The sequence below is a fragment of the Cyprinus carpio genome, chromosome B11 (assembly GCF_018340385.1).
Source record: "Cyprinus carpio isolate SPL01 chromosome B11, ASM1834038v1, whole genome shotgun sequence".
In the NCBI taxonomy this organism is placed as follows: domain Eukaryota; kingdom Metazoa; phylum Chordata; class Actinopteri; order Cypriniformes; family Cyprinidae; genus Cyprinus; species Cyprinus carpio.
The window spans coordinates 5,896,426-5,910,183 of NC_056607.1; the positions used below are offsets into that span (position 1 = coordinate 5,896,426).

Consider the following 13,758-nt stretch of genomic DNA (forward strand, 5'->3'; position numbering starts at 1 on the left):
TCAGTCAACTTTGTCGGCAATGAGTTTTTCATCTGTATCTTCGGTCTCTGGTTTTGGTGACCACCATTGAGGTAAGCGGCGTGACAAAAGTTATATTTTAGAGAAAGGTCTAGAGCTTGAGCTGTGATGTCCTCCTTGTCTTCTGCGGGAGCATTTCTCTCTGTTAACACGTTATTGGAAACTATTATTTTTGTCATTCTCTGGTAATATTCAAAATATTGGAGTGCATGTTTGACCTTTCATCCAAGAGCTGCTGGATGGTCAGGTATGCCCACACGGTCGCTCTGTGAAATCCCCAAAGATGTACTCCTGATCAGGAAACACACTGTCCCACTCTTTTCAGCAATCACTAGACCCTCAACCAGAAATTGGTCTCCCCAACTGAAATCATGTGTATGCCACTAATGAAACAATACAATCAAACTGATTTTTATTTAATAACTTACAGTATAGTATTGCTTTGCTTACCCCATTTGCTGATACTTCAGTCTGAAAGGTGTTGGTCTCAAGTTCTTGTAGACGTCCAGCTACAACAATCTCAGAGCCTTTGAAAAACTGTCTAAAGTGACTTTGTGTCAAGTCAGTCACAGCGTTGCCAGGATAATTGAGATTCACCTCTAAGAGAAGTGGGGTAGTGCCACCTCATCTAAAAAAACCCTGTAGATAGAAAAAATCATTCGTCAGGCCCCTGGATGCAATCTGGATCAGGTTAGATTTATTAAATATATAACAGTATATTTTTATTGTCTGAGAATACCTGTAGTTTTGAAGGGCAGCATCGGAGGCCTCATAGACTCTCTTCGAGCGAGTCCATCGTTCTGCTTGGCCAGTGTGTCAAGAAGGCTGTAGTCCACATCATATCCAAAGCCCAAAACAAAGAGACTCATGCTTCCAATTAATAGCATTCTGGACATTTTCCCTTGGATTTTGGATAGATCTAGCTCGCCTTAAAAACAACATTATTCATTGCAGATTGTTAAATTGGTATAAATGAAGGTTTGGAATGGATTTTATAAAGCAGAAGTTTTTATTGCCATGGACCTGTAGTATAATGATTCCCCTTATAAGGGATACCTTTCTTAAAATAAAAAAGGCAATTATAAATTGTCTTAAACAGTTTAAAAAAAGTTACTAAACATGATATTGTAAAGAAATTTTGCATCACACAAGTATCATATAAATTTCTTTTGCAAAGGTGAATTCTAAAGCATATTAAATGCCCCAATGAAGACAACATTAAATGATTAAAAAAAACAAACAAAAAAAAAATAATGTAAACAGTTTGTTTTCTTCTGCAAACCCAATACACACCAGAACTGGGTCGCCCATCAGTGAGTAAAATGATCATGGACATGTCTGGGAAAGAGTGACTTTTTTTCTGAGGTAAGCATGTCCACCGCAGACAAAAGGCCCTTGTTTATATCAGTCACTAATGGAAAAATATGAGAGATTTGTTTAATACAGAATCAGTAATTTACTGCAGAATAAAGACTTCTTGTACTGGGTTACTTGAGAAACATGTCATCAATCTGTCAGAGTACTTACAGCTAGGCTATGAGTTTGACCTTGTGCAGGGTTTAGGGTCCTTTTATTTCCCTTCATACTTACTGTGTCTCGCTTTAATAGTCTTGACAAATCCTTTCGCTTCTGTCACATTCTCTGGTGTAGCTTTGCTAAGAAATGGTCTCCACAACTCTATAATGTCATCAAACGTGACCAGCCCAAAGTAATCATCTTCATGCAGTTTCACTTAATATAGTCATCAGAGCTTCTCGAGTCCTGCCCAACAGATAATCAGCAGATGATTGAAATGTACAAACTAGGAGGATAGTATAGGAAAGTGTTCATCTGAACTCGCCTGTTTCATCTTCTCTCCCTCCATGGAGCCACTTCGGTCTCTATCACAATACCACATTTTTAGGCATTTGTTGGCAAATCATCTGGGGCAAAAAAGTGTACAAAGTAGCCATTTATTATCTGAAAACAGAAACACGAGAACATCCGAATAAGGCATGATTAGTAAGAAATTAATTGTGAGAAGAGGCTTTGTTGATACTGTACCTGAATTTCGCCTATACTCCTGTGGGTGGGTCACATCATATCTGATGAATAAATCTCCGTCAATTAATGTTTCTTCACAGTCTGAGCATGTCTTTTGCTGATCCAATGTTGGAGAGAAGTACACATGTGCCTTAGGAGGATCATAAAATATCAATGTTACAAGCATAGCGGGAAGTGTTTCTTCTAGTAGTTAAAAATTTGTATTTTTAGGCTCTTTATTGGTAAAGTGAGATACTTAATGATTAAACTTTTATCACTAGATCAAAATGAATCTTAACTAATTTCCAGTTAATTGCACATAAGTTTAAAATAAACTAACTAATTTTCCTTTTTTGTAAGATAAACTAACTTTTTTTTTAAGTTTCAAGTTTCAGATATAAATTCTAAATTATGATAAATTAAGTCACGGTTATAAAGCTATAATAAATACTTACAATTGTGACCTAAAGTTGCAATTATGAAAAATAAAAATAAAAATAAAAATTAATTGGTTAGATATGAAGTCAAAATTTGAGAAGTAATCCATGACTGTCAGTCACAGTAAAGTCCATTGTGAAGTTGCCACTGCCTTTTTCTTTAAATCATCTATGTATGTATGTATGTATTTTATTTAGTTTGGATTGGCTTTTTGTTTTGTTTTGTATTTAAGGTATAAACAAGCCTTTTAGTTAATCAATTAACCAGTGTTAGAGGATTATTGGGTAATTGAGATTTAACTATACTTTTTTGCAAGAAATTAAGTTTCAGGTTTGAGATATAAATGTGCAATTACAAGAAATTAAGTCACAGTTACAAGATATAAAGTATGTTGTTGGAAACTTTCATTTGAACCTTTTTATCAGTGACAGTTTTCTTCACTAGAGGGAGCAGTTCATTGGTGATGAATGTACCGTTGACATCCACAAACGCAATTCCTTTAGGTTCATAGATGTCTACCACAATCTGTGGATGAGAGACATGACCGATATAACATAAAATATTTCAACTGAATATGTGCAATGAAAGAGTTTGGAAAGAGAAACTAATGATGAACCTCAAAATTCTGAACCAGCTGCTTTTGGTCGGACACCTATCATGATCTCATAGCTGCCAAGACGCCGTTGCAGAAGCTCTTCGTAAGTAAGAGTGAATGTGACGTGGCTCTGGGGTGCGATGTTCACAGACACAGAAAACTTCTCCATGTTCCTTCCCGAAGCCCTGAAAAGCAAAACCAACAAAAACAATCTCATTTCTGGTAAGTGAGATTAGCAAATACTGAAAAGCAAATGTGTACTCTGTCAGAATTCCAGAGCTTTGCCATTGACCTGTACTTACTTAACCAGGCCAGCAGTTTGTCCGGATGACACAGCACTCTCATACTGGTGCCTGGCCTTCTCTTTTTCCTTCACCTCGCTGACATATATCCTGCCCTCAATCTCTCTAAAAAAACAAACACAAAATATTTCATGAGGCACTAGTTTGGTTTTGGGCATGCTAAAAAAAGACTGTGAGTGTAATATATATTTATAGCTTGTGCAAAGAAAGGAGGACTTACATGCTAAAGTTGGTGATGAAGGCTGTTTTGGGTAAGTCCACCTCAAAGAACACTTCTGTGGCATTGGCTGTGTTAAAGGCTTTGGTGGTCATGACAGTGTGAGCAAAACGAGATGCGACTTTGCAGTCCACTCGCATACTTTGCACTTCTATCTAAGAGAGAATGATAGATAGTAAGAGAAGTTAGAATCTACTGTAATAGTTATATTGAACATATATATATATATATATATATATATATATTATATATATATATATATATATATAGTTATATAGTTATATAGTTATAAAAATATAACAACTCTCAGCAGGATAGATTTTAAAATCTTTATTAACGTAAATAAAATGTGCATAGGTTTGGTTTTGGCAGACTATATCTGCTAAACCGCTGCTGCACAGCAAGTAAACTTGTTTCTGCTAAATGGTCGGATCTTAAAATTAAAAGGAAGCATGCTGCTGCTGCTAGAGAAAGGAAGTTCCTCATATGAGATTTAGGCAGGTGGTGCTGGGGAGGAGGAGGCTAAGATGAGGACATGTATTGCGCACAGACATAGCATTCATTGAATACGCCCTGGTTATATACTGTAGGTAAACAGTAATGAGTACATGAATCCAGTTGGCTGGAAACATTGATTTGAATGAACCAGTTAGAATGCAAGTAGTAGTATTTTTATGACTTTGCAAAGCTATGCTCGCCACTTCTTGCTTGTATAATTCAAAATAGTGTCTACTAGAGGCAGGTGATTTAAGACCAAGAGGTAATTAGGCCTTTTTATACCAAGATGAATGTTCGGTGTGACTGTTTAAACTGACATGAAAATTCACAAGCTTACATGCTTATTCACATGTGTACTTTTCCATTGCACTGCAAAAGCTGGCCATAAAATTTACACGTATTGTCATGTGCCCAGATCTGCAGCTGTTACATAAAACTAATATTGGTGGAATTCATGAACAGACTGTTTTGCTAAGGGATGATAAATAGGAAGAATTTGGAACCAGCTCTCTAGTCTCTGTACTCTTGATCAACACCATAGCAAATACAAAAATATGAATGGCTGTTTGAAAACATCTGTCCACCATATTTTTAATGCATAAACAGACTTTGCCATTCTTAACTTTTGACATTCTTAACATTCTTAAGTCTTCTGGAGTCAGCTGCTTTCAGTTATTTTAACTGTACAAAAAACAGCCTGTTACTTCTGCGTTGAAAAATAAGGTGGATAAACGCCACCTACTGTCAGAGAGTGAATTTACCTTTTCATTCAGCCTGTGTGCCTTTTTTTCTTTCATACAGCATTCATATTGGTGTGAATAGGACTTTTTTTTTTAGGTCACCTTTTCCACATGTATCCGATTGTGGACCTCAGTGTGCTGTTCCAAGACAACTGGGAATGTTGTCTTGTTCAAAGGAGTATGTCAGTCACTTTTTTGAGGGAAAAACTTTTGATAACATTGTTGATATGTTTAATTTTCTAATCAGATTTTGCTTAACAGATAAATGACCCTAAATGTCACTAATGTGAAGTACTTTATCTAGTCAATATAGATCAACAGTTAGAACAGGTTAGAAATTTCACATGATTTTAGCGTGTTTCAAATGACATGGAACTTCCATGGAACAACAATGGAGAAACTATCCAAGAAATTTGGCATTCAGGGCATTCTATATTTACTCTACAGTGAAAGTGGATGGGGACCACGGGCTATCAAACTCTAAAAACACCATCAAAACTTGGTAAAGTAGTCAATAAATTGTGCACTATATTCAGAATATACTTATATGGTAACTTTATATGAGGGAACATTTAAAGTTGTTGGGGACCATGGAAACTTGGTAAAGTATAGCCAACAGAGGGTATGTATATATATATATATATATATATATATATATATATATATATATGTGTGTGTGTGTATATTTTTTTTTTTTATTTTTATTTTTTTGTTTTATTGTTTCAATGGATTACAATGGATTACCGATTCCATACTCTATTTAAAATGTAATAACTAGTGTAAATGTTTTAATTAATTTATTAAATCAATGCAATTGACTGCATTTGATTACATTTTTGATTACTTTTCTAAATTTCTAACTAATGCTTTCAACTCATAATCAGTTAATCAACTCTCAGACAGATTGTAGCCTACATCATGAAGCGGTTGATGTAACTGGCAGATGTGGTGCGCTGCAGATTCAAACAAGCAAACAAATCAAAAGCATCACAATAGCATCGCTTTACTAAACTGCCTTTAAATGGCAGGAGGCATTGTGCAGATTACAGATTAGAAACAGGCAAGGCAACAAACGAATCTTATTCAACAGCTTTTTACAGAAGATATTCAGATGTGACCCCCTTTGTAGAAACTGTTATTTAATTACACACACATTTTTTTTCTCAGTAACAGTAACAGTAACGATAGATAGATAGATAGATAGATAGATAGATAGATAGATAGATAGATAGATAGATAGATAGATAGATAGATAGATATTGGAAGAATTAAAGAAAACGAATGACACTCACCAGTGTTCTGCTCTTGATATAGACTTGAGAAACTGAAAAACCTTACCTGCTTTGCTAAATTATTGTTTTGATCTCTGATGGTTGTAATGTCTTGAGCTTTAGCAGTAAGAATCACACAAATGCACACACATATCCACAGCATGACTTTAACTGCAGACATGGTGAAGCCTGGTTCGATTTGACTTCAACGCTGGGTGTAAATGTTCTTAAACGAGAGTGAAATGAAGAGAGAGAGATGGATGAATGAATGCCTGTGTGTGTTGTCCAGGCACTATAAGGGTTGCCAAAGGGGTGTGTGAGTGTGCCCAATAAACTAGTACATTCTCCACTGCCTACCCACTCCACCCAGAACAGACATCCATCCGTCTGTCCATCTGTATATATATCCTCTGTCTGTCTGTTTCATGTCTGTCAGTCTACAGTGACAAGAGAAAGTATGTGAACCTATTAGAGTTGATTGGTTTTCTGTGTTAATTGGTCATAAAATGGCATCTGATCTACATAAAAATCACAAGTATAGATAAACAAAATGTACTTAAGCTAAAAAAAAAAAAAAACACACACACAAACAACTATAATTTTCTTTATAGAACACATCCCATTAAACATTCACAGTGCTGTGGAAAAACTAAGTGGACTTGTTATTGATAGCAACATTACTTTTCTTTTTTCTTTTTTTTTTTAAGTTATTTCCTTAGTCCCTTGTTTGTTCTGAGCAGTTAAACTGCCCACTGGTCTTCAGAAATATCCTCCAGGTCCTGCACATTCTTTGATTTTTTCAAACTCTAACTTATACATTTTGTATATTTTAGTTTCCCAGCAGTTGGGTGTTAAGTAAAAATGTAAAGTAAAGCATTAAAAATGTCTGTTAATGCATTAAAAAAAAAAGTTTATACAACTATACTATATATTTCATAATTGAAACAAGCATTTGACCATCATAGAGTTTTGCAAGTTCTGATGTTGGACTGCTGATGTGCTTTGCCTCTAAAGTGCTCTCTTTTTCATGAAAGTACAGATGCTTCTTGTGGCGTGATGAGAAACTCTTTAGACCCTCTGTTTACTTGAATAACTCACACAGAACCTCTCATTTATCAGAGGTAACTCCTCTGTACTGTATGTACTGAGAGAGAGAGTTAATGTGCCATAAGTTGTACCCGAGAGCAGCCAAATGACAAGCAATCAAGCTGCTGAGAGAAATAGAGAGACCAAGTGTTATCAAGTGTATCAATGAGTCTGTTCATGGTTTTCTGGACTCCAGTGTGTCATGTTTGGTTAGCATTGCTAAGGCAATAGAGTGTTTGCGTGTGTTTTGGTTTTCTCACCACTCCCTCCGTAACAAGGCTGAAGTCAGATATGATGTCATTCTTCAAAAGTTAAACATTCAGTCAGCTCTGAAGCAACACAACCCAGGGATGGCTGCAAACATGCCCTCACTGTGGATCCAAAATGATTGCAAGGGCTACCTCTATAGCTCTCATCTCATTCCTCTCATATAGCAACCAGGATATAAGTCAGAGTTTTTAAAACTGAATCTACCTATATATATATATATATATATATATACATACTCTAAAAAATGCTGGGTTAAAAACAACCCAACTTGGGTTATTTGGCAACCCAGTGGGTAAATATTGTACAGAACACATGCTGGGTTAATGTTTTTACCCAACATGATGGGTTGTTTTATTCAAAGTCAACTATTAAAAAAAATAAAACGTAATTATTAAAGGCAACAGCAATAATCAAAAGATGAACATTTATTATCAATCAAGAACACAAGGACAAAAATACATACTGGATTTCTTTGGGTGAATACAGCATAGTTTACGGTATTACATACATTTAAACTAGTTCAACAAGCATTTTAGAAAAAAAAATGTTACATTTAAAAATAGCATTTTAATTTAAGTGTATTCAACCGTTCTCTGTAATCACTTTTTATTGAAATGCTAATTTGTGTGCCGGTGTGTGGAGGAAATCTGAGCCGGTGAAGGACTGCTGTTCGTGGGGGAACTGCGATGAGAACTGCTCTCTCCTGTGGAGTCAAAAAGCCTGCGCTCTGACTGTAACTCAGCAGCTGGGTTGTTTTCTCAGATACAAGCTCAACTCAGCGGTTGGGTAGAAAAAAATAACCCAGCATTAAAAATGACCCAGCACCTGGGTAAAAATTATAAAAACAACCCAATAAAATGACCCAACAAGCTGAACCCAACATTTGGGTTAAAAACAACAACAATAATAACCCAGCAACTGGGTAAAAATATGAAAAAACTACCCCCCCCCACCCCCACCTGGGCATTTTGGTTAATTAGTAATTAATTAATTATTTTACTGTTTACTGCACTTTGTTATTCTTCTAGTTCCCTTTCAGTCGGTCACTCTCGACGCCACGTCGGTGACCGACGAAAATGGGATATCGCTTCGATAGACCAATCTACTTCGAGTGTAAACTAAACGAGCCAATGCACACTGGCATGCAATTATTGCATCCAGCTGCCGCTGATCACAGCGTGAGTATAATAAGGCAGCAGGTGCAATGCATACCAGCTATTCACTTCGGAGCCGAGCGTTAGTATCGTTCTGCTCAACTGTGTCTGCTATGAACTACGAGTTCAGCACGCTCTCGGAAGCTTCGTGTGTTGGCGAGACGGCGCTTCAGCGGTGGTCGTTCCAGCGTCGAGTGGATTGCACAATTAATTCTGGATTAACCTATGTGCGCCTCAGCACTAAAAGAGCATTTCCTAAAGAGCAAATTTCTCTAAAAAGAGCTTCATGGGGTGCTTTCTTTGTAAAGACGCGACGGATCGTCCTTATAAGGATGCCGTTTCACCCGTGGCGTTTCTGGGTGTGCGGTCGTTACCTGGCAACGGGTGATGGTCACGATTGCTGCCTCACGTGTCTGGGCAAACACGCTGAGGTAGCTTTTGTGGATGAGTCATCTTCTCTCTGCGGGAAGATGACCATCTCAGAGCTGCGAACCAGGCTCTGCTTCCTTCAAAAAAGGGGGCGGAGTCCCGTTCCCGTTGCCGCTGCCCGCAATTTGGGGCTCGTTCTGGCGGCCGACAGACGAAAACCATTTTCCAGCAGTAGCACGGGACGGTTTGAGGATTATAGTGGTGGCAAACCCCCGCATGGACCAACCCTCTGGGGACCATCACTCCTCTTGCATCTCCGATCCAGAGGAGTAACCCACGGAACGTGCTGGGCCCTCTTCAAAGAGCGTACCAGTGGTATCCAGTGAGCCTGCCCCTGACCAGATGTCGATCTCAGCATCAGAGGGAGAGCTGTCAGATGAAGATTCAGCTGTGCTGCTGCCCCCTCTGGGACGGTGGCGGAGCCTGAATTGGATCCGGAGATGACAGCTATGCTTTCCTGGGCCGCCGAGAGGGTAGGGCTTCAGTGGAAATCTCCACCGCATCCCGAGCCCTCGAGGCAGGGATGATTGGTTTCTCAAGGTGGCGCGCTGGTTTTCATCAGCGCCCCACCCTGGTGCCTTTCTTTCCCGGAAGGGCATGACGAGATACTCACCATGGTCGTGGGATGGCACCTTTACTGCCAGAAACTGGTGGTGGGCTCCTCCTCCCTCACCACCCCTCGATGGCAGTGCAGCGAAGGGGTATTTCGGTGATTCCCCCCAGTGGATGTGAATGTCCACGCTTGTGGTCCAGGAGCGCCATCTCTGGCTGAGTCAAGCTGGTCGAGAAACCTGGCCCAGCAAGTTCTTGGCTGCACGGAGCAGACTGAGGCGTCCAACCTTTCTGCCCGGCGGGCAGCTGCTGCCTGTCCCACCCGTCCTGGGCCCCCGTCAAACCTGGCGGTGAGCGGAAGAGCAAGAGGCCCCGGGACGGGTGGCCCAGAGAGAGGTAGCCCGCTTTCTGGGGGATGGTGAAAGCACCTCTCCCTCCCCTGGAGGAGGGCCAGGGGAGAATCTGGAAATCTCGACGAGAGAGCGGGTTTTCTTTGTCTCTGGGTCCCAGGAGGGCACGGAGAGTTGTGGACGGACAAACACCGGACCTCACTCATCCTCCTTCTTCACCACACTCAGGCCTGCTCACAAAGCCGCCCGAGATGGGTCCCTGTGTTCCACCTCGCTGCCCCACTGCCGGTACGCTGTGGTTCCGCTGGTCCCGCTTTTGTACGGTTTTCTAAGCGCCCTGGTCAGCGCTACCCAGCCCGTCTCGCTGGCTCCTGCGGAACCATCAGCCTCGGCTATACGATTCAGTTCGCCCGGCGTCCCCCCGAAGTTCAGCGGTATCCGCTTCACTACAGTGAAAAGCGTCCGATGCCCCTGTTCTGCGGGAAGAGATCGCAGTCTTACTGGCGAAATACGCGATAGAGCCGGTCCCTCCAGCCGATATGAGAACGGGGTTTTACAGCCCCTACTTCATTGTACCCAAGAAAGGCGGTGGGGGTACGGACACCGATCTTGGATCTGCGAGTTTTGAACCGGGCCCTTCATCGGCTACCGTTCAAGATGTTGACGCAGAAATGCATCTTCGAGTGCGTCCGTCCCCGAGATTGGTTTGCAGCAATTGACCTGAAGGACGCGTACTTCCATGTGTTGATCCTTCCGTGCCACAGACCTTTTCTGCGGTTTGCGTTCGAAGGACGGGCATATCAGTACAAGGTCCTGCCCTTCGGGCTGTCCCTGTCTCCCTGTGTCTTCACGAAAGTCACGGAGGGGGCTCTTGTTCCCCTCAGAGAGCAGGGTGTTCGTATTCTCAACTATCTAGACAATTGGCTGATACTAGCACCATCTCGGGATCAGTTGTGCGAGCACACAGGGACCTGGTGCTCCGGCACCTCAGCCTGTTGGGCCTTCGGGTCAACTGGGAAAAAGAGCAAACTCTTTTTGCCAACGCAGAGGATCTCTTTTCTCGGTATGGAGTTGGATTCGGTCGAACAGACAGCACGCCTCACAGAGGAACGTGCCGCGGTCGGTGCTAGCCTGCCTTGAATACATTCAAGAGCAGGACAGCGGTCCCACTGAAACTCTTTCAGAGGCTCCTGGGGCATATGGCGGCCCCCAGCGTCACTTACAACCGCGCGGCCTGTTACATATGAGACCGCTCCAGCACTGGCTTTATGGCCGAGTCCCAAGGTGGCCGTGGAAGCGCTGCACTCACCGGGTCCAAGTTACACCGGCCTGTCGCCAAACCTTCACCCTGTGGTCAGATCTTGCATTTCTCAGGGCAGGGGTGCCCCTACAGCAGATCTTCAGGCATGCTGTGGTTTACACGGATGCCCTCCACCACGGGCTGGGGGGGCCACGTACAACGGGCATGCAGTCTTCAGGGGTTTGGACGGGCCCGCAGCTGCAGTGGCACATCAATTGCCTAGAGTTGTTAGCAGTGCACCTTGGCTTGAACCGTCTCAAAGGTCACTTACGAGGCAAGCATGTGCTGGTCCGAACGGACAACACGGCGACTGTAGCATACATCAACCGACAAGGTGGTCTGCACTCCCGTCGCATGTCACAACTCGCCCCCGCCACCTCCTCCTTTGGAGTCGGAAGGTTCTGAGGTCTCTTCGTGCTGTTCACGTTTCCAGGCCTGCTCAAACCGTACAGCCGACGAGCTGTCTCGAGCAATGCTCCCCGGGAGAATGGCGACTCCATCCCCTGACGGTCCAGCTGATTTGGAGACGGTTTCGGAGCCGCTCAGGTAGACCTGTTTGCTTCTCCAGAGACCGCTCACTGCCAGTTGTTCTACTCCCTGACCGAGGGAACTCTCGGCTCGGACGCACAGGCACACAGCTGGCCGCGGGGCCTACGCAAGTATGCGCTTCCCCCAGTGAGCCTTCTTGCACAGACACTGGTGCAAAGTCCGGGAGGACGAGGAGCAAGTCTTGCTAGTGGCGCCGTATTGGCCCACGCGGACCTGGGTCCCCCCCGAACTAGTGCTCCTCGCAACAGCCCCCTCCTTTGGCCGATTCCTCTGAGGATCTACTGACTCAGAGACGGGGCACCATTTGGCACCTGCGTCCAGACCTTTGGAAACTCCATGTCTCTGGTCCCTGGACGGGACGCGGAGGTTCTAGGTGACCTGCCCCAGGAGGTAGTGAAACACCATCACTTCGGCAAGAGCACCGTCTACGAGACACGCTTACGCCTTGAAGTGGATCCTGTTCGTTGAGTGGTGTTCTTCTCGCTGAGAAGACCCCTGAAGATGCCCGATTGCGGTTGTGCTTTCCTTCTGCAGCAAGGGCTGGAGCGAAGGCTGTCTCCCTCCACCCTCAAAGTCCAGGTTGCCGCTATTGCTGCGTACCATGACCCCGTGAATGGGAAGTCTTTAGGTAAGCATGACCTCGTCATCAGGTTCCTTAGAGGGGCCAGGAGGTTAAATCCTTCCCGGGCCCCCCTCCATACCGTCTTGGGACCTGACTCTGGTGCTGAAATCACTACAGCAGGGCCCATTCGAGCCTTTGCATTCAGTCGAGCCAAAGTTTCTTTCATTGAAAACTCTGCTCCTGCTTGCACTGGCCTCCATCAAGAGGGTAGGGGACCTGCATGTATTTTCAGTTGACGATTCGTGCCTAGAGTTTGGGCCGGCGGACTCCCAGGTAATGTTGAGGCCCCGGCCCAGCTACGTGCCCACAGGTTCCCACTACACCCTTCAAAAACCAAGTGGTGAACCTGCAAGCGCTGCCCCTGGAGGAGGCAGACCCAGCCCTAGCTTTGCTCTGTCCCGTCCGAGCATTAAGATGCTACGTAGACCGGACACAAAGCTTCAGGACCTCAGACCAGCTCTTTGTCTGTTACAGAGGCCGGCAGAAGGGGAATGTCGTCTCTAAGCAGAGGATGGCCCACTGGATTGTGGATGCCATTGCCCTGGCTTATCAGGCACAGGGTGTGCCCTGCCCGTTAAGGTTGCGAGCTCACTCAACTAGAAGTGTTGCATCCTCCTCGGCGCTGGCTCGTGGTGCCTCGCTGACAGATATTTTTAGAGCTGTGGGCTGGGCGACCCCTAACACGTTTGCTGGGTTCTATATCCTCCTGTGTTCTCACCTCAAACGGGTAGTGGCACAGAGAGGCCCCGGTTAGTGTCGGCTTGCTAAAACTGCTCCAGAGTGTCCGTACTGTAGAACCTGTTGAGATCCTCCATCACCCTAGGCAGCTGGACGCGGCGAAATGTCCGGCGCCAGGCCTTCATGATGAATCCGTGAGAACCATGGAAGGCTGGGTTCCATATTGAGACCTAAGCGGTACTCGTATGCGGATAGTCCCACGGTATAGCCTTAGAGCCCGTGTGTTTCCCCGGCAGACTTCTGCCTTTCCAGGAGGGGTTGAATCACCTCAAATTTCTCCATATACAACTAAACGGATGCTATATTTGTATTTGCTCCCGAGACCTCCTGTGGGAAGGATGGAGCCTCCGCAGCGTCCCTGTTCCAAGTGGAACGGGTACGTTTTCCCAGTGTTATCCAGTCTCACCCAGTGAGGTAGTGCTTTGACAATGGTGAGTGGAGCTTCTTGTTTCCGAGCCCCGGCCTACACCTAATAGGGGCGCAGGCGGCTCGCACAGGGCACTGGAAGGGGCAGCACCCATGGCGCTTTGGTAGGGATCCCATTTTCGTCGTCCCATCGCCATGGTTGCTGTACCACCGCTGAGCCGCCGGGTCTCCGGCTCGGCTC

At 43.9% G+C, this 13,758-nt stretch overlaps 1 protein-coding gene across 1 annotated transcript; it reads right to left on the reverse strand.

The window, feature by feature from the left end:
- itih3a.2 (inter-alpha-trypsin inhibitor heavy chain 3a, tandem duplicate 2) lies at positions 1-6,419 on the reverse strand. The gene is given in 25 exon segments (XM_042733425.1): positions 1-54; positions 56-88; positions 90-146; positions 148-160; positions 237-277; positions 280-336; positions 339-381; positions 443-663; positions 766-798; positions 801-946; positions 1,312-1,375; positions 1,377-1,429; positions 1,609-1,744; positions 1,746-1,779; positions 1,860-1,903; positions 1,905-1,928; positions 1,930-1,977; positions 2,062-2,076; positions 2,078-2,191; positions 2,893-3,003; positions 3,095-3,118; positions 3,120-3,258; positions 3,376-3,480; positions 3,596-3,747; positions 6,169-6,419. Coding segments are annotated over 25 exon segments (1,875 nt in total). The 5' UTR covers positions 6,283-6,419.
- Positions 6,420-13,758: the final 7,339 nt, after the last annotated feature.